Raw genomic sequence first — 27,413 nt, forward strand, 5'->3', positions numbered from 1 at the left:
CCTTATTCCCCTCCCACATGTTCCCAAACTGCGGTAAGAAGCAGGTTCCACCAACCTGTAAATCACCAACAATAGTTCACACATATAAAAGTGTCTATGTCATAGCAATTGTTTGCTTTTTTTTTTGTTTGTTTGTTTTGTTTTTTTCTAATGTGGGCTTTTTTTCTAATGTGGGCTAGAGAAGAGAGGAAGAATCTAATAGTTCAGTTGGGGCAACAAATATCTTCAATCAGACCTTTTTAATAAATGGTTATGGCACATTCTACTGCATCCTATGGAACTAGAATTGATCAGATCTCAATATAGAAATATTTCTTCTATATAGCTTTGATAAATTATTACATCAAATCTTGCCTTGTGGCCATCATTACTGTATATATCAGGTGTGTGCCTAAACTCCAGTCCAGCCAGCCATCAATACACATATGGTTAAATCAGTTATTCTCAGTGGTCTTTTGGGATAGCTATCATATAAATGACAAAGATGTGTACCAAAACCAAATTTCCTCCTGTTTCATCCATATACAGTATATATATATATATATATATATATATATATATATATATATATATATATATATATATATATATATATATATATATATCATAAATCTCTTGTTTGTTATTGCTTTCATTTTATAATATTCTTTGTTTCATTTGTGTCACTTGTAAATCAGAAACTCCATCTTATTTTACTTCCAAATAAAATATTTTATACCAACCAAAATAAAAAGAAACCAACTGAAAAATACATTTTAATAAGATTATGTTTTTGATCACTCCATTCTTTTGTTTATGTGTGCAAATGTGTAGTTCACTGTAATTGCATAGAGGTATTCATTAAGCATTTTTTATAATTAAGGACATCTATTTCATTTCAAGTTTTTTCTTGAATTACCTTTCTTTGTGGTGCCAGTTTAATGTGACGAATACCAAATACAATTTCCCTTTCTTAGGCCTGATGTAGGAAAAAGAATGGGATTCATATCTGTGTCCTTCATGGCACCAATGGCTTCTCTTTAATTGGGTAATTAAACCGAATACCACAAGCTACACAGGATGGTTGTAGTTTGTAGCAAGTTAGTACAAATGATTCTCCTTTGGTACTAATGGTCTACTGGAAATTGCAGCATCTGTGTATTCCATCAGTGTTCTGCGCTCCTTGCATGATGATGTCTGCATCCCTCCTGCGTGCCTTGTCCTGTTTATGGTGATCCATGATGAGAAGTTGACTGGCTGCAGAAAGGGGAACAGTATAAAGATTATTAGGATTTACAGGCAGCACAAGGAAATTATGAAGGACCATAGCTTGACAGCATCCATTTAATGGACTTAAAGCAGAGCTCCATCCAAAAGGACACATTGGACACCTCTTCTCCTAACTGTGCTTCAGCATTGTCAACCAGTCACACAAACTTCCAATCCATGCTAAAAGTGGCTATTTTAACCACTTTCAGACCGGACCATTTTGCTGGTAAATGACCAGAGGTCTTTTTACACTTTGGCACTGCGCTGCTTTAACTGGTAATTGCGCGGTCATGCAATGTTGTACCCAAACGAAATTTGCGTCCTTTTCTTCCCACAAATAGAGCTTTCTTTTAAAGGTATTTGACTGATTCTGCGATTTTTATTTTTTGCGATATAAACGTCAAAAGACCGCAAATTTTGAAAAAAAATGATATTTTCTACTTTTTGTTATTAGAAAAATCCAATAAACTCAATTTTAGTCATACATTTAGGCCAAAATGTATTCAGCCACATGTCTTTGGTAAAAAAAAAGTCAATAATTGTATATTTATTGGTTTGCGCAAAAGTTGTCACATCTACAAACTAAGGTACATTTTCTGGAATTTACGCAGCTTTTATTTTATGACTGCCTATCTCATTTCTTGAGGTGCTAAAATGGCAGGGCAGTACAAAACCCCCCCAAATGACCCCATTTTGGAAAGTAGACACCCTAAGGAAATTGATAAGAGGCATGTTGAGCCCATTGAATATTTTATTTTTTTGCCGCAAGCGATTGAATAATGACAAAAAAAAAAATTTTTTTTTTTTTTTACACAAAGTTGTCACTAAATGATATATTGCTCACACATGCCATGGTTATATGTGGAATTGTACCCCAAAATACATTCTGCTGCTTCTCCTGAGTACGGGGATACCACATGTGGTCGACTTTTTGGAAGCCTAGCCGCGTACGGGGCCCCGAAAGCCAAGCACCGCCTTCAGGATTTCTAAGGGCATACATATGTCATTTTACTCCTCACTACCTATCACAGTTTTGAAGGCCATAAAATGCCAAGATGGCACAAAACCCCCACAAATGACCCCATTTTAGAAAGTAGACACCCCAAGCTATTTGCTGAGAGGCATGTTGAGTCCATGGAATATTTTATATTTTGCCACAAGTTGCGGGAAAATGACAAACTTTATAAATTTTTCACAAAGTTGTCACTAAATGATATATTGCTCACACATGCTATGGGCATATGTGAAATTACACCCCAAAATAAATTCTGCTGCTTCTCCTGAGTACGGGGATACCACATATGTGGGACTTTTTGGGAGCCTAGCCGCGTACGGGGCCCCGAAAACCAAGCACCGCCTTCAGGCTTTCTAAGGGCATACATTTTTAATTTCACGCCTCACTACCTATTACAGTTTTGAAGGCCATAAAATGCCAAGATGGCACAAAACCCCCACAAATGACCCCATTTTAGAAAGTAGACACCCCAAGCTATTTGCTGAGAGGCATGTTGAGTCCATGGAATATTTTATATTTTGCCGCAAGTTGCGGGAAAGTTACAAACTTTTTTTTTTTTTTTTTTTTTTTTCACAAAGTTGTCACTAAATGATATATTGCTCACGCATGCCATGGGCATATGTGAAATGACACCCCAAAATAAATTCTGCTGCTTCTCCTGAGTACGGGGATACCACATATGTGGGACTTTTTGGGAGCCTAGCTGCGTACGGGGCCCCAAAAGCCAAGAACCGCCTTCAGGCTTTCTAAGGGCGTAAATCTTTGATTTCACGCCTCACTACCTATTACAGTTTTGAAGGCCATAAAATGCCAAGATGGCACAAAACCCCCACAAATGACCCCATTTTAGAAAGTAGACACCCCAAGCTATTTGCTGAGAGGCATGTTGAGTCCATGGAATATTTTATATTTTGCCGCAAGTTGCGGGAAAATTACAAACTTTTTTTTTTTTTTTTTTTTTTTCACAAAGTTGTCACTAAATGATATATTGCTCACGCATGCCATGGGCATATGTAAAATGACACCCCAAAATAAATTCTGCTGCTTCTCCTGAGTACAGGGATACCACATGTGTGGGATTTTTTGGGAGCCTAGGTGCGTACGGGGCCCCGAAAGCCAAGAACCGCCTTCAGGCTTTCTAAGGGCGTAAATCTTTGATTTCACGCCTCACTACCTATTACAGTTTTGAAGGCCATAAAATGCCAAGATGGCACAAAACCCCCACAAATGACCCCATTTTAGAAAGTAGACACCCCAAGCTATTTGCTGAGAGGCATGTTGAGTCCATGGAATATTTTATATTTTGCCACAAGTTGCGGGAAAATTACAAACTTTTATTTTTTTTTACTTTTTTTTCACAAAGTTGTCACTAAATGATATATTGCTCACACATGCCAGGGACATATGTGAAATGACACCCCAAAATAAATTCTGCTGCTTCTCCTGAGTACGGGGATACCACATGTGTGGGACTTTTTGGGAGCCTAGTCGCGTACGGGGCCCCGAAAACCAAGAACCGCCTTCAGGATTTCTAAGGGGGTAAATTTTTGATTTTACACCTCACTACCTATCACAGTTTTGAAGGCCATAAAATGCCAAAATAGCACAAAACCCCCCAAAATGACCCCATTTTGGAAAGTAGACACCCCAAGCTATTTGCCGAGAGGCATGGTGAGTATTTTGCAGCTCTCATTTGTTTTTGAAAATGAAGAAAAAAAAAAATAATGTATATTTTTTTTCTTTTTTTCAATTTTCAAAACTTTGTGACAAAAATGAAGGTCTGCAAAATACTAACCATACCTCTCGGCAAATAGCTTGGGGTGTCTCCTTTCCAAAATGGGGTCACTTGGGGGGATTTTGTGCTATCTGGGCATTCCATGGCCTCCGAAACTGTGATAGGCAGTGAGGAATGAAATCTAAAATTTACACCCTTAGAAATCCTGAAGGTGGTGCTTGGATTTTGGGGTACCGTACGCGGTTAGGCTCCCAAAAGGTCTCACACTTGTGGTATCCCCGTACTCAGGAGAAGCAACAGAATGTATTTTGGGGTGTAATTTTACATATAACCATGGCATGTTTGAGCAATATATCATTTAATGACAACTTTGTGCAAAAAAAAAAAAAATAATAATAATAATGTATTTTTTCCACAACTTTTGTCAAAATATAAAATATTCCATGGACTCGACATGCCTCTCAGCAAATAGCTTGGGGTGTCTACTTTCTAAAATGGGGTCATTTGGGGGGGTTTTGAACTGTCCTGGCATTTTATGCACAACATTTAGAAGCTTATGTCACACATCACCCACTCTTCTAACCACTTGAAGAAAAAGCCCTTTCTGACACTTTTTGTTTACATGAAAAAATATTTTTTTTTGCAAGAAAATTACTTTGAACCCCCAAACATGAAGTGTTTTTTTAAAGCAAAAGCCCTACCAATTAAAATGGTGGGTGTTTCATTTTTTTTTTTCACACGGTATTTGCGCAGCGATTTTTCAAACGCATTTTTTGGGGAAAAAACACACTTTTTTTTATTTTAATGCACTAAAAATCACTATATTGCCCAAATGTTTGATGAAATAAAAAATATGATCTTAGGCCGAGTACATGGATACCAAACATGACATGCTTTAAAATTGCGCAGAAACGTGCAGCGGCGACAAACTACGTACATTTTTAAAAGCCTTTAAATGCCTTTACAGGTGACCACTTTAGATTTACGGAGGAGGTCTACTGCTAAAATTAGTACCCTCGATCTGACCTTCGTGGTGATACCTCACATGCATGGTGCAATTGCTGTTTACATATGCCACCAGACCAACGCTTGCGTTCCACGTTGCGCCTTAGCAGGGGGGTACAGGGGTGTTTTTTTTTATTAATTTTTTTTTTATTATTTATTTTGCTTTTTTATTTTATTTTTAAACTGTTCCTTTCATTTATATATATTTTTTTATGATTTTTATTGTTATCTCAGGGAATGTAAATATCCCCTATGATTGCAATAGATAGTGACAGGTACTCTTTTTTTTAAAAATTAGGGTCTATCAGACCCTAGATCTCTCCTCTGTCCTCAAAGCATCTGACCACACCAAGATCGGTGTGATAAAATGCTTTCCCAATTTCCCAATGGCGCTGTTTACATCCCGCAAAATCTAAGTCATGAAATGTTTGTAGCTTCCGGTGTCTTAGGCCATAGAGATGATTGGAGCCTTTCTGGTCTCTGATCAGCTCTATGGTCAGCTGGCGGAACCACCGGCTGCATTCTCAGGTTCCCTGTTGGGACAGGAGAGCCTGAGAAAACCATGGAAGATGGTGCGGGGGGGGGGGACATTCCCTCCCACTGCTTGTAAAAGTAGTCTAGAGGCTAATTAGCCGCTAGGATTACTTTTACATAAAAGCCGACCGCTGGCTGAAAAGAATGATACCAAGATGATACCTAAACCTGCAGGCATCATTCTGGTATAAGCACTCAAAGTCCCGCAACATACCAGTATGTTGCTGGAACTGGTTGGGCATATATTGTAATTTTTTTTTCATGCAGCCTGTGGGCTGAACGAAAAAAAAATATTGATCGGTGGGTATGCCCACCATTAGATACCACCCTTCATCCACCCACTTTCTAATGGTGGGCATACATGCACCATTTATATATGCCGAAGCATGGGGGCATCCTCCCGCAAAAGGTAGGAGCAGATCGCTCCTCCACCCCTTATGCCCCCATGCTTCGGCATATATGCTCTTTTTTAACTGTGGTGGTGAAATCACCCCCGACAGTGCTGGAGTCGCGGCTTTATGTATCATGGGAGCAAACGCTGTTGCTGTCAAGATAAATAAATCCGCTCTGCAGCAGAATGGCGTACCTGCTAAGCAAATGATGGTTAACAATAAAATAAAGTAACATTACAGTATAACAGTAGGACTTACCATACCTGCAAAGCAAATACAAAAAAAATCGCAAAAAATAACACATTTAACACAATCTGTGCCTAAAATATATATATGCCGAAGCATGGGGGCATCCTCCCGCAAAAGGTAGGAGCAGATCGCTCCTCCACCCCTTATGCCCCCATGCTTCGGCATATATGCTTTTTTTTTAACTGTGGTGGTGAAATCACCTCCGACAGCGCTGGAGTCGTGGCTTTACGTATCGTGGGAGCAAACGCTGTTGCTGTCAAGATAAATAAATCCACGCTACAGCTGAATGGCGTACCTGAAAACAAAAAATGGTTAACATTAAAACATTGCAGAATAGAATACAGTACAAAGGAGCAGAACAATAGAGAGAGAATAGAGAGAGAGAGAACAATAAAACGACAACTATTTTTGGTTTTTTTATTTTATATTTTTTTTGGTTTTTTGTTTTTTTTACTTTTTTTTTTTTTTTTTTAAACACTTTTTTATGTAACTTTAACACTTCTGTTGTAACGGTTCCAGCGGTTTGGGTCTCTCAAAATGCGATGGCATCTTGGGAGACCCTGTGAACGTGTGCCTAGCCTGTGCAATGCTGTACCCTACGCTAATACTCAACTAGTTCATGGTAGCGTTCAAAACATTCACCAATGCAAAGACCAGGATTGTCAGGACAGCGGGGACAACAATAACGGGTGTCACGCCTAAATCCGCGCTTTCTGCAGACACGACATTTTCTTTGGGGGGCTCGTTGGGTAGGGGTACTCGGGAGGACATAAAGATAATGCCTCTCATGCAGCCGGCTTACTGCATCTGGTAGGGGAAGGTGAGGTGGAGCACCGTCTGGATACAGAAGGGCTCTGACGATATCCTCCTGGAATTTGAGGAAGGATCCAGTCCGTCCTGAAGCTTTGTGTAGTACATAAGCATTCAGTATAGCCAATTGGAATAAATAAACAGACACTTTTTTGTACCAGCGTCTGGCCTTACGGGCAACTAGATACGGCGCCAACAACTGGTCATTGAGGTCCACCCCTCCCATGTTAAGGTTATATTTGTGGACACAGAGGGGTTTCTCCACAATACCAGTCGCCGTAGGAATTTGGACCGTCGTGTCTGCATGAAGGGAGGTAAGAACGAAAACATTCTTATTATCCCTCCACTTCATAGCGAGCAAATTATTACTGCGCAAGCAGGCTCTCTCCCCCAGCCTAAGAGGGGACTCTACAAGCCGCTGGGGAAAGCCCCGGCGATTAGGTCGCACGGTGCCACATGCTCCAATCTGCTGATCAAACAAGTGACTAAACAGTGGCACGCTTGTGTAATAATTGTCCACGTACAAGTGGTACCCCTTTCCGAATAAGGGTGACACCATGTCCCACACTATCTTGCCAGCGCTTCCTATGTAATCAGGGCAGTTCTCCGGCTCTACAAGACTATCTCTACCCTCATAAACCATGAAACTACGTGTATAGCCTGTGGCCCTGTCACAGAGCTTATACATCTTGACCCCGTATCTGGAACGCTTGTTGGGGACGTATTGTTTGAATGACAAGCGACCAGAAAACTTAATCAGGGACTCATCAACGCAGACAACTTGATGGGGAGTAAACATGTCTGCAAAACGTTGGTTGAAGTGGTTTATGAGGGGCCGAATTTTGTAGAGCCGATCGTATTCAGGGTCTCCACGAGGACGACAGAGTTCATTGTCGCTGAAGTGCATGAACCGCAAAATCATCTCGTATCGTGCCCTGGACATGGAAGCAGAGAACACGCGCATATGGTGAATTGGGTCAGTGGACCAATATGACCGCAATTCACTCTTTTTGGTTATGCCCATGTTGAGGGAGAGGCCCAGAAAGATTTTAAATTCGGAAACCGTAACTGGTTTCCATTGTTTGGCAAGGGCGGACTGGGGAATAGTGGCGATGTGTTGAGCAGCGTACAAATTGGTTTGGTCCACAATAGATCTATAGAGATCTTCGGTGAAAAACAGTGAGTAAAAGTCAAGTGTCTTAAAATCAACTGTTTCCACGTTAATGCCAGGTTGGCCAGTGAATGGGGGAAGTACGGGTTCTGCAGAAGATGTGGGCACCCAAATAGGATTGGCGAATTCTGCAGGAAGGGCACTATGGGTACGACGGGCCTGTCTTTGTCTTCTTCTTGGTGGCAGCGGGACACTACTTGTGCTTGCCACCTCGCCAGCTTGAACTGCACTTATGGGACTCGCCACGTCACCACGTGTTACTGCAGTGCTGGATGTACGTCCAGGGTGTACTAGGCCGCTGGTGCTTGCCAGTTCACCAGAAGGTTGAGCGGCTCTAGTACGTCTCTGCTCCATACGAGTGACCTGCGGTTCCTGCACCTCAACAACAGAATACATACGGGATTGGGCACACCTGTTCTTAGCAGCGGCCTCATCTCCGTCGTCAGAGCTATCTGTCATGGAGCCGCTGTCCTCTACAGGATCGTATTCTGAGCCTGAATCTGACAGATGAGTGACGTCCTCTTCACTATCTGTCATGCTCAGAAACGTGTAGGCCTCTTCACTAGTGTACCTTCGCTTTGCCATTTTGGGCTCTAAATTTAGGGGTACACTAGTGAGACTCACAGGTAAAAAAGCACCTAGCCTGTCAGCGACTGTTTCAAAACGCTACAAAAAAAACTGTTAGCGATCGCAGGGATCAAGCCTGACTCTGCGAACGCTGCAGTTATGTGTGTTGTGTTTTGTAAGTGACAGTGATCGATCGATACTGCACTTGGGTGGGCTGGGCTGGGCTTGGCGGAGGGGCTAAACGCAGGTGCTAGCGGGTATCTGGGCTGATCCCGCTAACAATGCGTTTTGGGAAACCTAAAATGAAGGCAACGCTAATATAGATCTGATCAGATACTATATTACTAAGGGAGGTGTATGCTTTGCGCGTGGGTGTTAGCGGTACTGGCACTAACCTGACGCTGGGGCGACGCAGGCCTTATCTGACCCTCAAACTTATATCACCCGCCGGGTGATCAGGGGGTTAAACCTTTATTAGGTAATAAATGGCGGGTGCCCTGAAACAAAAAAAAAATAACTAACCAACCAGCGTCACCTGTAACAGTTATATGGTGATCACTGGTGAAAGGGTTAACTGGGGGGCAATCAGGGGGCTATGCGGTAGTATATGGGGGTCCCTGACGCTATAAAAAGCTGCGGCGAACCTAAATACTTACCTGCCTAACTAGCGTCACCTGTGACACTAATACAGCGATCAGAAAAAAATCGCTTATTAGTGACACTGGCGACGGGGGGTGATCACGGGGTTAAACCTTTATTGGGGGGGTTAGGGGGGCACCCTAGAGCTAAAGGGGGCTAACCCTAACTGCCCTAACAGTTATTACAGTCACAAATGACACCAATGCAAAAAATAAAAAATAAATAAATAAATAATAAAAAACGCACTTGGTGTCACTGTGACTGGGGGGGCAGGGGTGATTGGGGGGGTGATTGGGGGGTGATCAGGGGGGTGAAAAGTGTGCCTGGCGTGTTCTACTGTTAGTGTAGTGTTAGGTGCAACTCACCGATCCTCTCTCCTCCGTGCCGGAACGAAAAAGACCGACACGAGGAGAGATTACATCATTTCCTCTGCCTGTGTTTACAATACAGGAGAGGAAGTGATGTCACCGAGGATTTTCATTCGTCGGGAGCGATCGCGAGGGGGTGGCCATGAATGAATGGCCGTCCCCTCATCCCTGATCTCTCCCGAACGAATGCCGACCGCCGCAGGCACCGGGGGGGGGCCCGATCGGGCCCCCCACCCGCGGGCAGGCAGGGACTTATATATACGCCAATATGCCTGCCCGTGCCATTCTGCCGACGTATATCGTCGTGCGGCGGTCGGCAAGTGGTTAATAACTTAACACCCGGCCTATAGAAAAATTATAGCTGGGCAGTGGTTATGTTATCCTAAGTGGACATCATATGAAGTCCTCTCAGGAAGCGCAGTTCGTGCAGCTGCGGTGGCGCAATCTGTCACTGGTCGTGTCCCATGGGTGATCAGAGTACAGGCTCATTGCCGGTACCATGTGACCACCATGGCAAATCACAGCATGTCACATGACAGTTGTACACAATGGATGGCTTTCTTTCATGCCATCCAATGTGTACAACTGTTTTGCTAGCTGTGATTGGTCAATTTGATCACATGGTACAGACAGGGACAATAACAGCCCATCTGTACCATGTAGTTTTGACCAAGCACAGCTAATTACAACAAAACAGACTGATTTAATTGTTTTTTTTTTTGTTTTTTTTTTATGTGCTGTCACCAGTCAGTGTCCCTGATCACCGCCACACCAGTACACCAGTTATATGATGACACTGTACTTCACTGGTGACAGTATGTAGAAAAAAAATTAGAAAAATGTATTTTTCATTTCTTAAATTTCCAAACAATTATAACAATAAATAAAAGCTTCAAAAAAATCTCTCATGCCTCTAACTAAATACCTTGGACTTTCTACTTTCCAAAAAGGGGTCATTTGAGGGATATTTTTACAGTCCTGGCATTTTAGGGCCTCAAGAAATTATAGTAGCATCAATACATCAGGATTGATACATTTTCAGATATATACTGAGCAAAATTATAAAACGCAACACTTTTGTGCTTGCCCCTATTTATCATGAGCTGAACTTAAAGATCTACAACTTTTTCTATGTACACAAAAGGCCTATTTCTCTCAAATATTGTATACAAATCTGTCTAAATCTGTGTTAGTGAACACTTCTCCTTTGCCAAAATAATCCATCCACCTCTCAGGTGTGGCATATCAAGATGCTGATTAGACAGCATGATTATTGCACAGGTGTGCCTTAGGCTGGCCACAATAAAAGGCCACTCTAAAATGTGCAGTCTTACTGTATTGGGGGGGTCGGGGGGGTCCGAAAACCAGTTACCGTATATACTCGAGTATAAGCCGAGATTTTCAGCCTCTTTTTTGAGGCTGAAAGTGCCCCCTCGGCTTATACTCGAGTCACCGCTGTCTGACTGCTCGATCAGCGTATCGAGCAGACAGACGGCGGACATTAAAATTCAAAAGCCGCGCCTCCTTCTCCGCCTCCGCCTGTGATAGGCGGAACACTGAATTTCCCAGCAGTCAGTGTTCCGCCTATCACGGACATCCGCTCATTCTCATACTACGGACGAGTATGAGAGGATGTCCGTGATAGGCGGAACACAGGCTGCTGGGAAATTGAGTGTTCCGCCTATCACAGGCGGAGGCGGAATTTTGAATTGTAGAATGGCCGCCGAGAAGAGCGGCGATCCATCGGCACGGCACGGGACGGAGGAGGCACGGGACGGAGGAGGCACGGCACGGGACGGAGGAGGCACGGGACGGAGGAGGCACGGCACGGGACGGAGGAGGCACGGGACGGAGGAGGCACGGCACGGGACGGAGGAGGCTCGGGACGACGGCGGCTCGGGACGGAGGCTTGGGACACAGGTAGGCTGGACACACACACAAGGCTGCACGGACACACACACACACACACACACACACACACACACAGGGATGGATGGATGGATGGATACACACACACACACACACACACACACACAGGGATGGATGGATGGATGGATACACACACACACACACACACACACACACAGGGATGGATGGATGGATGGATGAATACACACACACACACACACACACACAGGGATGGATGGATGGATGGATACACACACAGGGATGGATGGACGGACACACACACAGGGATGGATGGATGGATGGATGGACACACACACAGGGATGGATGGACGGACACACACACAGGGATGGACGGACACACAGGGATGGACAGCCATGTCTCACCCTCGGCTTATACACGAGTCAATAAGTTTTCCAGTTTTTTGGGGGTAAATTGGGGGCCTCGGCTTATATTCGGGTCGGCCTATACTCGAGTATATACGGTAGTATCTGGCCTGTGGATTGTTATTCCAATCCTCTTCAATGGCTGTGCGAAGTTGCTGGATATTGGCAGAAAATGGAACACGCTGTCGTATACACCAATCCAGAGCATCCCAAACATGCGTAATGGGTGACATGACACAAGAACTGGGATGTTTTCAGCTTCCAGGAATTGTGTACAGATCCTTGCAACATGGGGCCGTGCATTATCATGCTTCAACATGAGGTGATGGTCATGGATGAATGGCAAAACAATGGGTCTCTGGATCTCGTCACGGTATCTCTCTGCATTCAAAATGCCATCAATAAAATGTACCTGTGTTCGTTGTCCATAGCATACGCCTGCCCATAAAATAAGTCCACCGCCACCGTGGGCCACTCCATCCACAACGTTGACATCAGAAGGCCGCTCACCCACACAACGCCATACACGCTGTCTTTCATCTGCCCTGTACAGTGAAAACTGGTATTCATCCGTGAAGAGAACACCTCTCCAAAGTGCCAGACACCATCAAATGTGAGAATTTGCCCATTCAAGACGGTTACGACGATGAACTGCAGTCAGGCCGAGACCCGATGAGACTGTTTCTGACAGTTGGTACAGAAATTCTTTGGTTATGCAAACCGATTGTTGCAGAAGCTGTCCGGGTAGCTGATCTCAGACGATCTTGGAGGTGAAGATACTGGATGTGGAGGTCCTGAGCTGGTGTGGTTACACGTGGTCTGCGGTTGTGAGGCGGTTGGATGTACTGCCCAATTCTCTGGAGATGGCTTATGGTAGAGAAATGAATATTCAATTCAAGGGCAACAGCTCTGGTGGACATTTCTTCAGTCAGCATGCCAATTGCACGCTCCCTCAAAACTTGCAACATCTGTGGCAGAGGTGCAACTAGAATCTTCAGGACCCCGGTGCAAGAAACCATGAAGGGCCCCCCACTAGGGGCATTGCTGGGTCTAGAAAAGATCTTGGGCCAGCTAAAGAAATATTAGTCTTTATATATGTGTTCCAAAAAGACTGTTTAATGATTAGATTGTACTTGCTTATCTAAATCTTATCTATATCCATCTACAGATCCATAGTCTTATCAAGTATATACTCACCTACAGCTTCAAATGCATGGCTCACTCCTTCTGCTGTCTTTGCTGATGTTTCTATGTACAGCAGTTTTTCCTGTTCAGCGAAAGCCTGAGCATCCTGAAAGTAACACAATACACTGAAAGAGTTTATGTGTTGATACATGTATATAAAGAAATTTATCTTATGACTTACAATGTCATGGAATACAAATTTGTACCACAATTGGAATTTGTCTTTTTAATCCTACATTTTGCAGAAACAAAACTAAGTGTGAACTACCCTCAGGTATCAAATGTAGGCATCCTCAGGTGCCTCCACATACCCATGAATGTCTATCGGGGTTCTAAACTTCGAGCATTCTAGTCAGCAAATTTACGATTTCCTCAGCAAAAATCAAGTACCTGCGATTTATATACAGTGCCCTGAAAAGGTATTGATACCTCTTGAAATTTTCGTAAATGTATTTGATTGGGATTTTCTTTGATAGACCAACACAAAGTGGCACATAATTGTGAAGTGGAAGGAAAATTATAAATGGTTTTCAAAATTCTTTACAAATAAATATCTGAAAAGCGCGGCGTGCATTCTTATTCAGCCCCCTTTACTCTGATAGCTCTAACTAAACTCTAGTGTAACCAATTGCTTTCAGAAGTCACATAATTAGTAAATAGACTCCACCTGTAGGTAATTTTATCTCAGTATAAATACAGCTGTTCTGTGAAGTCCTCAGAGGTTTGTTAGAGAACCTTAGTGAACATACAGCATCCTAAAGGCTAAGGAACACACCAAACAGGTCAGGGATAATGTTGTGGAGAAGTTTAAAGCAGGGTGAGGTTATAAAAAAATATTCCAAGCTTTGAACATGTCACAGAGCACTGCTCAATCCATCAACCAAACATGGAAAGAGCATGGCACAACTGCAAACCTACCAAGACATGGCTGTCCACCTAAACTGACAGGCCTGTCAATCATTAATCAGAGAAGCAGCCAAGAGGCCCATAGTAACTCTGGAGGAGCTGCAAATATCCACAGGTGAGAGAATCTATCCATAGGACAACTGTTAGTTGTGCACTCTACAAATCTGGCCTTTATGGAAAAGTAGCAAGATGAAAGCCATAGTTGAAAGAAAGCCATATGAAGTCCCATTTGCAGTTTACGAGAAGCAATTTGGGGCACACAGCAAACATGTGGACAAAGGTGCTCTGGTCAGATGAGACCAAAATGTAACTTTTTGGCCTAAAAGCAAAGCGTTATGTGTTGCGGAAAATTAACACTGCACATCACCCTGAACACATCATCCTCACTGTGAAACATGGTGGTGGCAGCATCATGTCGTGGGGATGCTTTTCTTCAGCAGGGACAGGGAAGCTGGTCAGAGTTGATGGGAAGATGGATGGAGCCAAATACAGGGCAATCATAGAAGAAAACCTGCCACATAGAAGAAAACCTGCCACATACACTCAACCGGACTTTCCGTCGCAATGAACTTTGATGGACATTTCAACAGATTTTTCGACGGAGTTCCGATGGAGTTTCGATGGAGTTCTGCTGAAACGGTCTTGCCTACACACGATCACACCAAAGTCCAATCGTTTAACTCAATGACATACGACGGGACTAGAAAAAGGAAGTTCAATAGCCAGTAGCCAATAGCTGCTCTTGCGTCGTTGTTGGTCTGTCGGACAAGCGGTTTTCTCGATAGGAACTGGTTCTGGCGGAGTTCCAGCAGAAAGATTTGAAACATGTTCTATTTCTAAAGTCCGTCAGATTTTTCTACAGAAAAATCAGATGAAGCCCACATGCGATTGAATTGTCTGACGGATTAGTTCCGTCGGAACTTTGCTGTCGAAAAGTCCGGTCGTGTGTACACAACATCAGAGTCTGCAAAAGACTTGAGACTGGGGCGGAGGTTCACCTTCCAGCAGGAAAAACGACCCTAAACATACAGCCAGAGCTACAATAGAATGGTTAAGAGCAAAGCATATTCATGTACTAGAATGGCCCAGTCAAAGTCCAGACCTAAACCCAATTGATAATCTGTGGCAAGACTTGAAAATTGCTGTTCACAGGCACTCGCCATCCAATCTGATAGAGCTTGAGCTATTTTGCAAAGAAGAACAGGCAAAAATGTCACTCTCTAGATGTGAAAAGCTGGTAGAGACATACCAAAACGCAACCCACTTGGCCGAGTGCTAGAAGTGTCCAGGAGAAAAGAAGAGAAACAGGACAAGGTGTAGGCTGTGTTCTCTCTCCCTCTCCAGCTTTTCCTTCCTGCTAGAGCTGCACTTCTGTATTCCTTTACACACAGCTGCCGGCTTCTTAATACAGGAGCACTGTCAGATCAGGACTTTGCAGGGTTTGCTTACCCGCTCCTTACCCTCATCTTTCTTCTGTCATTTTACACCCCTGGACATGAGTATAGAGGGGAGCGCCCGCGCTGATGGTATGACTATTAAGCTAGGAACTGCTGCCTCCACCAGAGCACCTACCTAAGTAAGGTCTGAAAATTAAAGGGAATTGAATGATGATGGTAATGACACTGCTCCAAATAATGCAATAAACAAAATAAAGTGCCATATGATATATTGGAATGTAATATTTGATTCGTGGGATTTAATCAAAGTAGCATGTACAAAAGTACTTGTGACACAAAAATAAATATATAATAAATAGATACAATAGTATAAGTTAAATTAATTAAAATGCCTGCAATATAAATTGGCTTGTGTGATAAGGTGCAATGTGTTATGATACCAAAAACGTAATGGGTGTAATCCTTAAAGTGCAAAAAATCCAATCGTTTAAATACAATCAAATGAGAGAACAAAACAGACAAAAACCAAAAAATTAAAACCTCAAAATTCAAAGTGATTACAAATCCTTTCTAAATGCTGTGAATAAGAAATTCCTCTGTAAATAAATAGTGCATAAAACACACCTGGGCACCTGCCCCCCCCCCCCCCCCCCCCCACACACACACACACACACTACTCCTGTCCCAAAAGCAGAAATGGCAGGTAAGCAAACCCTGAAAAGTCCCAATCTGTCTGGGCCAGTGTACTAAAGAGCCAGCAGCACTGTCCCCAGTGCTGTCCCTACCTCAGAGCAACCTCTAGAGATCACTGGTATGAAAGGCTATGATTATCTTCAGGCCCATTGATTATGTAGTAATGGGTTTAAAGGTAAACAAAGCCATTTATCTGAATGTGGAAAGTGAGGAAAATGGTGACTGAGCACTGTACTCACTTCAGAGATCAGAACTGTGAATGGATTTGCTAACAAACACAAATCCATTCATAAACTTAAAAAAAAGAAAATAAAAAAACCTTAACAAACTTTTACGACCTTAAGGCTTCTTTCACAGGAACGATCCGTTTAGGTCTGCCTGTCAGTTTTTTAGGCAGACCTGTACGGACGCTCCATAGACCTCTATGGAGCAACGGATGTCAGCGGCATGTCCGACCCGCTCCGATCTGAAAAAGTGTGACGGAGGAAAACCCTACTTTTCCATCCGTCTGAGGATCGGATCAGGTGACAGCGGACTCTGCGGTCCGTCGTCATCTGATCTCCCATAGGGGAGAACGGCGCTCTGACAGGTCCAACCCTGCACAGTGTGCAAAGGTAGACCTATCATCTTCCTGCTCAGTGGGGATCGACGGAGCGATTCCCCGCTGAGCAGAGCGGGCTCCATACATGGACACGTCCGTGTGAAGGAGCCCTTAGGGTACTTTCACACCAGCAGCTGCATTAGAACACAGTAGGGGTTATTTACTAAAGGCATCTCCACTTTGAACTGAAAGTGCACATGGAAGTAAAGTCACTGTAGATCCGAGGGGGGTATGCAAGGAAAATAAAAAACAGCATTTTAGCTTGCACATGATTGGATGATAAAATCAGCAGAGCTTCCCCTCATTTCAGATCGACCCCTTAGATTTAGAGCGGCTGCACTTCCAAGTGCACATTTCATTACAGTCCTTCGTTATGCTATGCTGGTATATTGATCACAGTACAAGAGTCCCATGAGTGAGTCACACAACCAGCTGCCATACACTAACACACCAGCTTGTACTGTTCTTCTGCAGAAAATCATACCTCATGGGAGACTTTCCTTTTTGAATTTAGATCAGTCTTATTTCCAATTAGTGCAATGACCATTTCCTCACTGAAGTCATACTTCCGTAACTCCTGAAGCCATAGCTGAGCCCTAATAAATGTCTCCTGGGAGAGATGGGAGCAAAAGGGTGATCATTTATTTGTAACAAATACAAAACAGGATATAAAATAGGATTTGTAAAGACCTAGGGGTAGATTTACTAAAACAGGTGCACTCAAAATCTGGTACAGCTGTACATGGTAGCCAATCATCTTTTAACTTCAGCTTGTTCAGTTAAGCTTTGGCAATAAAATCTGGAAGCTGATTGGTTTGTATGCAGAGCTGCACCAGATTTTGCATGCTCCAGCTTTAGTAAATAACCCCCATCTATTGTATGATATCTGCTTCATTGAGAACTACCATTTCACAATGAAAATAACATTTTGAAGTATACGTATCACATATTTAGTTGGATGAGTCAACATTCAAACATCAAAAGGACAGATTGTATATTATAGCGATTTGCTGAACTGCTAAAGGTATAAACTGCAACACCATAACTGTCTTCTAAATTGGCAGCTTTTACTGTAAATATACAGTATAAACTAGAAGTACAAATCATAATAACTTCAGAATGGAATATTTGAGACTACGTTAGTTAACCCTTTCTGGAAATAAGTGTGTTATTACCAGCTTTTCACTTGAATGTGAATATTTACAATCTTATAGATTCACATATAGCAGCTGTAATGACAGAGTGGCATTTGTAGTCACTGGTGTGGATTTACTAAAGGCAAATAGACTGTGTACTTTGCAAGCTGTGTAAGCCAGCATAGTGAATGTGGTGAAGCTTTCTCTTTGTAAAGAATACCCAAGCTCATGCACAGAAAATAAAAAGGAACAGCATTTTTGCCTGCACATGATTGGATGATGGAAATTAGCTGAGCTTTACCACATTCACTAGTCTCAAGGGAAAATGAGTGCCACTGCACTTGCAGAGGTGTAGGATTCACTAGACTAGATGCATATTTGAGAAGTTCTGCTTTACTTGCTCTTTCCATTGATGAAACAACTATGGCAAACTGTTGCATTGCTACTGTTGCTTGTGCTTTGTAATAAAAAGATGTATGATATTTAAAAATTTTCTACAGGAGTTTATTTAAGAATTTTGCATTTAAAGTGGAACTAAATTTTAAAATTAAAAAACTGACAGGAGCAGACAGGCCTACCAGGGTACATACCACCCTTTTGTACAGCGCACCACTATCCTTGTACCAATAATACAGTCATGACCGAGGCTGGCAGAGGTGCGTCCCCTGTAGAGACTTTGTGCCAACAAGCTTCCACCCTCACTCAAATAGTCCAAAAACTACAGGAAGGATACCTGCATTTAGAGGCTAGATTAAAGCTACTAACGGAGTCAACTACTTCTTTGGTGATGATCTCACCCCCGGAGCCACACGTACCTACTCCCGAGTGATTCACTGGAGATCGACTAAAGATCAGATCTTTTCGGAATGCCTGTCTGCTTTATCTGGCTTTGCACCACCACTGTAACTATTATTTCCTTGCTCTCAGGTGACCCCCAGGCTTGGGCCCACAGTTTATGGGAACGTAAAGACCCAGCTGTCCGCACAGTGGACACCTTCCTTGCAGCCATGTCACAACTTTACAAGGACTCCCAGCTCACTGCCACCGCTGAGGCTGCTTTACATTCTCTCCGGCAGGGACAGCGGCCGGTGGAGGACTACACCATAGACTTCCGTCAGTGGTCCATGGATACAGGCTGGAATGAGGCTGCTTTAAAAGACCAGTTCCAGTTTGGACTTTCTGAATCCCTCAAGGACAAACTGGCGAGAAGTGATATTTCTACCCCTCTTGAGGATCTGTCAGGAAATGTTCCATCTGCTGAAAATATCTGTCTTTTGGCGTGCAGTATTGAGGTCCACCAGCAGGTGTCTCCTGGCAGTTTATAACTGTCAGGAGAGCGTTTCCCTGCTGATGTTATGTCATCTTTGGGCTGCAGTACTGGCGTCCACCAGCGCATGGGTCCTGGCAGTGTGGAGCAGACAGCACCTCCTGCAATCAGGTGTCACTTGAGGCCAATCACAGGCCTATAAATAGCCGGCAAGCACTCACATGTTTGCCTTGGTTTTGTCCTTGAGCCCTGACCTGTTACCTGTTACCTGTTACCTGTTACCTGTTACCTGTTACCTGTTACCTGTTACCTGTTACCTGTTACCCTGATCCCGAACCTTGCATCCTGATCCTGTTGTACCTGATCCTGTCCATTCCTGCATCCCTGGAACCTTGTCCTGCTACCTAATCCCTTTCTCCTTGTCCCCCTATCTGCTGACCTCCTGTTTATGACCCTTATATATATATCTAAAAACCAATATATAGATATATATATATATATATATATATATATATATATATATATATATATATAAATCAAATCAAACAATTCTGTGAAGTAATATTTAGTCCATATATATCCACCAATTAATATGGTAATCCAGTGATACTTATAGTTTGTATTTGGGAAAAATTTTCCAGGATGCAGGATCAATACATATATCTGCCACTAATCCTCATATGAACCAAAAAATTTAAGATAACTAATCACATACTTTACACATGAGCACTTTGAGATATATGTAGTAATATCAAGCACTGTATTAGAAGGAGACTTGCACATCTTATATTCCTGTTTATGATATTATTACATTGGCTTTGTTTTGCACCGAGAACTTTAATATCACCAGATAGATATAAGGATTATTGCCTATAGTATCTTTTCACTTTAAGATTGAAGATTATCACCATCAGTTATCTTAATTTTTTGGTTCATATGAGGATTAGTAGCAGATATATGTATTGATCCTGCATCCTGGAAATTTTTTCCCAAATACAAGCTATAAGTATCACTGGATTACCATATCAAGTGGTGGATATATATGGACTAAATATTACTTCAAATGATTGTTTGATTTATATAAAGTACAGACCAAAAGTTTTGACACACCTTCTCATTCAAAGAGTTTTCTTTATTTTCATGACTATGAAAAGTGTAGATTCACACTGAAGGCATCAAAACTATGAATTAACACATGTGGAATTATATACTTAACAAAAAAGTGTGAAACAACTGAAAATATGTCTTATATTCTAGGGTCTTCAAAGTAGCCACCTTTTGCTTTGATTACTGCTTCACACACTCTTGGCATCCTGTTGATGAGCTTCAAGAGGTAGTCACCTGAAATGGTTTTCACTTCACAGGTGTGCCCTGTCAGGTTTAATAAGTGGGATTTCAAGCCTTATAAATGGGGTTGGGACTGTGAGTCCGGCGGACATATTTTGGTGCAAAGCTACTTTCTTAGTCCACCAGACTTCTGGGTAAAAAAAAGTCCGCCGGAGCCTACACACGGGGGGATTGTCCGGCGGACTCGAGTCCGCCGGACTTTTCCACCGGATTGTTTGATCATGTGTACGCGGCATAAGGAGACGTAGAGAAGTTTATGGTCCGTGTTAACCCTTTTGATACCCGCTTGCATGACCACCTGTTTGCGCAGGGGTCCATGCCATAAGGTGAGAGTGCTTAGTTAGACCAGAGGTGGAGGGATTGTCAGGCTACCGTGAAAAAAAAAATGACTTGCTTCAGTGCTAGAGTTTGAATTTAAAATGTATTTGTGTGAACTGTGAAGTTAAGTCATGGAATGTAGAAACGAACTAGTGTCGGGTGATTGTATATAGTGTATACCACATTTACCACTGACTAATGCAGAGTTGCAATGCAAGGAGATCAGCTAAAAGTAGTTGGATCTGTATGTGAGTTATAATTAATCAAAATGAGTTGATTAATCGATTTTAAAAAAACGATTAATCGAACATGAAAATTTTAATCAGTAACAGCCCTAGTTTATTTACATAAGATGAATTGCATATTACTGTTTTTTAGTAGATCTATCCCCTCTAAGCAGCGCAACACCATTCTCTGCTATAGTATACTCCAGGTGATTACTAAGGTCACTAAGACTCGTGTTCCTTATGATCCTAAATATTGTCTGCTGGTGCTGGTGGAACAACTGTCAATGCGCAGAGCCAGGAAAATACTCATATCCCTGCTATTGTACTATGCTCTTAAGGCCATTACGATGAACTGGAAACAATTGTCTTCCCCCTCTGTCAGATTCTGGAAAAGCCTAGTGAATGTTAGTTTACCCCTGTATAAAGACACCTACTGGGGCAGGGGTTGTCGACAAAATTTTGAAAAGGTATGGACCTGTTGGCTAGATGATAATACCAGGGCTGTCTTTAATATTGATTGGACCCTGAGCAAAAAATTTCTTGCCCCCCCCATGCAATTTCAATCTCCATACATACAATAAATAGCAGCTAGACTTAAAATCAGTTTAATGTATCAGATCAAGCAGCGATTGTGATTGGTTGCCAAGGGCTACAGCATATCATTACTGTTTACTGACTGGTTGCTAGAGGTTATAGCACACATTACGGCTAACTGATTAGTTGTTAGAGGTTACAGAAAATGATTTCTGCTTGTTAATTGGTTGCTAGAGATTACTGTACAGTAATACTGCTCACCGGTTGGTTGCTAGAGGTTATAGCACACATTACGGCTAACTGATTAGTTGTTAGAGGTTACAGAAAATGATTTCTGCTTGTTAATTGGTTGCTAGAGATTACTGTACAGTAATACTGCTCACCGGTTGGTTGCTAGCTAGAGGTTACAGCACATCTCCTCACTGCAGGGGGGCATGATATACATATGAATGATGCCTTTATTTACATATCAATGCTGCCGACTCGGTTATTTACTTAGGAATGACAGTTATTTACATGTAAACACAGAGTCTGCAGGTGAGTCATCTGTACACAACAATAGGGCAGAGCTGGGCAGCATTAGTACCAGCACTTCCCACTGAGATATCGGGACACAGCACAGGACTAAAACTTCAAGGGACAAGGGAATTTAAACTGGGATAGTTGGCAAGTATGAGGCAGCTGCTTTGGGCCCCACAACAATGACAGGGCCCAGGGCAGCTGCCCCTTTTGCCCTATCTTAAAGACGGCCCTGGATAATACCATGGCAACTGATGAAGTAACCAATTCCGAGATTAACACTATATCTCTAGTCTGTTAGTATATTGACCCAACTACTCCCATGTTGCATTATCCTGTTGGTACCAATTTGAGCACAGATTCTCCTGAACTGAACCTCTCCCCACATGGGGTTATAGTATAAGTTAGTTTGGTTATGTTGTGCCCTGTTGCGGTATGTTACCGTATCAGAATAACTGCCCCTGCGTGGGCTAATTTTGTATGCTAATGAAACATTTTATAAAAAAGATTTTGCAAAAAAAATAAAAAAATTTAATATTACACATAACTAATTAGCAGAACCAAAAGTAAAGGGGGTGGGACTATTCCCAATTTCAAACTGCAATCACCAAATGATTATCCACAGTTGCTAGATTTTATACATTTTGGGGGATAAGTTCTACTATTATTTTTAATTTCGGCAGAAGATCATCAATGAGCCTTTTTAATTAGATAAACCATAGGTGTGATGTGATGTGCCCTTCCAAGACAGCAGAATAATTTCTCTTAAAACAGTATGTAAATTTCTCATTTTAACAATGAACATCATTTAGAAGGATCAGTGATAGACCTGAATAATATGCACCTTGGAAGTGATATCATAAACCAGCAAGGCAGCGCTGGAACCACGGTAGTATAGGTTGCACACACTATGATACCTCTCCTGTCCAGCTGTGTCCCAAATCTCAAAGTTCAAGGGTTTTCCTTGGTGGTAAACTCTTTGTGTGAAAAATGCACCTAAGAGATCAAGAAAAAGGTAAATAAGATGTAGTATACGTGAGAAAAAAAAAACGCAATCTGATATGTTAAGAATATTGATGATAATGCTTTTTTACAACTTTCATAATCCAGAGTAATGTTAGTAGTAGTATAGTCTAGAGAAGAACATGCTTGTGCATTGCCACATAAAAGAAGTTGTATTTTATTTTTTTGAGCCTTAATGCTTTTCTTGGGATAATAAATAAATCCTTTTATGTAAAATGCTTAATTTGAAGACTTTCTTTTCTACTGAATTTTGGAAATAATTCAGATTTATATGGATTTTTTATTTTTTGTAAGTATTCGTAAAGTTAACAGACAATTACAACCTTTTGACAATTTTTTTATTAAATATTAAAATACAGTACCATGTTGTATTAATTTTTTAACAAGTTGTATTACTCTTTAGAGTGTTACTAAACCCAGAACCCTACACTATATCTGATCTACCACAGTATATAGAACATGAAAATGCAATAATTTTAGTAAATATAAATTGCTAAATGCCTTTTCCCATCAGCGGTATATAGCAGTCGTGTGATTTCTATCAGTGTCTGGTTAAAGCTTGTAAGAGGAGCTTTCATTCTCCCCTGATTGTCCTAAGAGGCTGCATGACTCCTGACCCTCTGTCTGGACAATACTGATTGGCCCTATGCTGGTCACATGCTCTCTCCCAAGCAAAATAAACCTCTCTGGCTGTCCCATACCTGATGGCTAAGCCTGACGTGCAGAGCGAAAGCCTCTCGTACAAACCCACCTCAGAGACCACCGATGTTGTAACAGTGGCCGAAGCGTGGCGAGCGAAGAGAGCCCGCGAGGGGCCCTCTAATATCTGCAGCCCTATGTCCACTTGTATGGTGGGGCTAGCTAGATTTTCCGAATCTCCTTCTGCTCCGTACTGCGCAAGCGCTGCGCCTGCACAGTACGGGGCGGACACTATCCGATGGCCGGACGCTATATGGCAGAACACCGGGTCAAACACAGGAATACCAGGATCAAGTTTCAGGAACACAGGTACAGCTGCAGATCAGACTACTGTTTACTGTTGTGGGTTTAGTAACACTTTAACTATACAGTATTTTAATATACAACAGTATGTTGCATCTCAGCTTCCATGATGGATAAGCTAAATCCTTCAATGTGCTAGAAAAAGTATCTGTTCTGTCCCTAATTACCAGAAAAACTGCCATTTTATTAGTACAGGTAAAACAAAAAGTTTAGACACATCTACTTGTATACGCTTAAATAAGGCATTTTATGTTTTACTTACATCCAGTAGTGCAGTCAGTATCCCGAAACTCATCCCTTAAGTACCTGACAACTATGCTGGATTTTCCCACACCACTGCTTCCCAGTAGTACCAGTTTGTAGGTGTAAACGGCTCTTTCCTCAGAAATAATGTCATGTTCCATTCCTGCAAGCAACAGATCATGCATGGAAGATCATTAAAACAAGCTGTGTGCTATAAATTCTTTAGGTCACACGTATGTTTAAAAAGGAGGTTAAGGAAGGTGAGCAATGCCCTACTATTTAAAGGAAGCGTATACTAGTTTGTACATTGTTTTATTTATTATGGTCAGGATAAAAAAGTAAACATATTTTTTTTGGTCACGTAAATATGAAATCCTATATATCACTATCTTGCAGCCACTAGACGGAGCTTTAGGCTAATTTTTATCTTTTTCAGGCTCTCCTTGGTGCAAAAAGGCAGTGATTACACACCCCAATGGGGGATGTTAATAAAGCCTTGATGCCACTTTTCTGGCAATATTTTCCTTTCTTTCTCCATCGCTGCTGTCAATCAAAGTCAGGTAGCCAATCAGGGAAGATAGGGGGTGGAGCCAGGTCTGGGCTCCGTGTCTGAATGGACACAGGGAGCTTGGGTGCCCAATTTGCAAGCTGCTGGCTGTGGGGTCACTGAACAGAAGGGAGGGGCCAGGATCACAGAAGAGGGATCCAAGAAGAGGAGGACCAGTGCTGCTCTGTGCAAATCCACTGCAATAGAGCAGGTAAGTATAACATGTTTGTTATTTTTATAGGAAAAAAACAAGCCTTTACATTCACTTTAATGACTTGTATAGAATGGAAGACTCAATCTCCAGAGAAAAACATGTGTGAAAAATTCAGGCAGAAATGGATCTATTGGCTTGACTTCATGTATTCCATAGAATTTCAAACTTTGATGGCATCCTCATGATGTTCTTTAACTCACCCATGTGCTAGACCATGTTGGCTGAGCCCAAGCTGGGGAGGAGCAATGACCCTTTTTTCCTTCAGCCCCCCTCTCTTGCTCTCCCCTGCTACACCTCATGCAGCTCCCCCCTTTTCTTGTTTTATTTCTCTCTCCTTTAATTTTTTTTCGAAAGCAACACTGGATGCAATGTTGCTCTATTTTGTTTCTTTTTGAGTACATTTTGTTACTTGAAAAACGAAAGAAAGAATTTGAAAAAAATGTAGGTTCTGCTTTAAGTGGCCATCTGAGCCTCTCCTACATTGATCTATTCCACATTTTCACAGCTCTTACTATGAAGAAGCCTTTCCGTATTTGGAGATTAAATAAATGTCTTTTCCTCCAAATGTAAAGTGCCCCCTTTGTCCTCTCTACCCAATGCTCAAATCAGCCAGATGAGGCCCCTGCTCCTTGCCTAATTGGATGATTAGGCTCTATAAGCAGTGGTTCTGCAGTAAACTAAGCACAGTATATATCACTTCTTTAGAACCACATGATATTGGGATCCATTGTGCTGATCTTGGAAAAACTGACAAACCTAGTCAGAGGCAGGCAGAGGTCAGACAGTCTTATAAGCAGCTGTTTGAACTCGGCCAAAGAGAAATAGCAATCAAAAATGTATTAGGTGACTTTGCACTTTTTTTCAACTGTATTTTGTGAGGGTTTTTTCATAGCCTTACCTCTCATATTTTTCAAAGGATGAGTTCACCTTTAGTCATATGTTAAACTTTTAGTCGGGGTATAACAATGATTAAGCACAATTGTACTGTGTGAAACGCGTCTACGAAACTTGTGTATGGGTGTCCTTTGATGTAATTTTGGTGATCAATAAACGTAATTTAGATTTCTATCGATGTGCAGCCATTTCTTCTTCTATTCGGAGTATAACATGTAACATGTTACTAATGCAGAAGCCTCAGCCCCCCCCCATCCCCACTGTGACAGCAGGTTGGGGATTCTCTCCCCACACTCATGGTGACATTACAAAAACAGTGCAACTCCACTATTAGCAGAACCAACTGGTATCTCTTATTTGGGGGGGGGGGGGGGGGTAGAAGAAACAGCAAACATCTATAGACACAGACAGTGAGGCTTGGCTCTGCCCCTGCTCCTTTTTCACTGGATTTGATTGACAGCAGCAGGAGCTGAGGCTCCTGCTGCTCTCACTGAGTCAAGTGAGGAGGGAGCGAGGGCAGCGCCCCTGCTCCCGAGCACAGTGCAGGATCGAGTTCAGGCTCACGTAAGTATTTAGAGGGGGGGTGGGGAGGAGCTGCACCTTAAAGGTTTTTACCCTAATGCAGAGAATGCATTAAGGTAAAAACCTAAAATCTTTACAACCACTTTAAGTATAGTTATAAAATATATGGATTAAGTTAGCTGAGTGATATTTCATTAAAACAATATAATAATTATTCTATTGATCATGTCACAACAACCACAAATTTCACAATATTCACATTACCAGAGTAATTTCTATATTAATGAATTCTAGTGCAATGTCTTTTCCTTTGGGGGAATTTACTAAAACTAGAGCAGCCAGAATCTGGAATAGCTGTGCATAGTAACCAACCAGTCTTTATCTTCAGCTTGTTTAGTTAAGCTTTGAAAATGAATACTAGAAGCTGATTGGTTGCTATGCACAGCTGCTCCAGATTCTGACTTCTCCGGTCTTCATAAATACCCCTCAAAGCCTCCTGTTTTCTAGAAAAAAAGGCATAGTAGCATTTGGGTAATCATTCCTTGTCTGAGAGCTTTTGACTTTTTTGCATTTTTCAACCCTTTTATTTATTAAAGACAGAATATTAAAGATCCCCGTATTATTAAACCGACAGCAGGATTATAAATGATATACAAAGTGTCATCCTACCTGTGCTGTGTCAGACCCAGTCACATTATCAAGTCGATCAGCCAGTGACCCACATTACTGTCTTCATGTACTCTTCATACTGTACAGTGCATATATGACCGGTAATTTAGCAGGTGTAAAGTCCAATAGGGAGGTTTCAGCTGA

At 42.0% G+C, this 27,413-nt stretch overlaps 1 protein-coding gene across 3 annotated transcripts; it reads right to left on the reverse strand.

The window, feature by feature from the left end:
• Positions 1 to 742: 742 nt before the first annotated feature.
• RAB17 (RAB17, member RAS oncogene family) lies at positions 743 to 27,413 on the reverse strand. Of its 3 annotated transcripts, XM_077448252.1 has the most exons (6): positions 27,270 to 27,412; positions 24,443 to 24,586; positions 23,000 to 23,151; positions 17,292 to 17,417; positions 13,223 to 13,316; positions 743 to 1,236 (listed from the first exon to the last, which is right to left on the reverse strand). In XM_077448252.1, the coding sequence occupies exons 2-6, from the start codon at positions 24,582 to 24,584 to the stop codon at positions 1,115 to 1,117; spliced, it is 636 nt and encodes a 211-aa protein (XP_077304378.1). In that variant the 5' UTR covers positions 24,585 to 24,586; positions 27,270 to 27,412; the 3' UTR covers positions 743 to 1,114. The 3 variants fall into 3 exon arrangements, with proteins under 3 accessions (XP_077304378.1, XP_077304380.1, XP_077304379.1); XM_077448254.1 differs by lacking the exon at positions 17,292 to 17,417 and having other exon boundaries at positions 27,270 to 27,413; XM_077448253.1 differs by lacking the exon at positions 13,223 to 13,316 and having other exon boundaries at positions 27,270 to 27,413.

Source organism: Lithobates pipiens, unplaced genomic scaffold (genome assembly GCF_037356315.1).
Source record: "Lithobates pipiens isolate NorthernLeopardFrog02 unplaced genomic scaffold, aLitPip1_a1.2 Scaffold_22, whole genome shotgun sequence".
Lineage (NCBI taxonomy): Eukaryota > Metazoa > Chordata > Amphibia > Anura > Ranidae > Lithobates > Lithobates pipiens.

Coding starts and splice junctions, on each gene's coding strand:
- RAB17 (XM_077448252.1), bottom strand. CDS start 24,584: ATGGAACATGACATTATTTCTGAGGAAAGAGCCGTTTACACCTACAAA. Junction 17,418..22,999: donor TTTATGATATCACTTCCAAG/GTGCATATTATT, acceptor CATCTCTCCCAG/GAGACATTTATTAGGGCTCA. Junction 1,237..13,222: donor CCATGCATTTGAAGCTGTAG/GTGAGTATATAC, acceptor CCCTTTCTGCAG/CCAGTCAACTTCTCATCATG.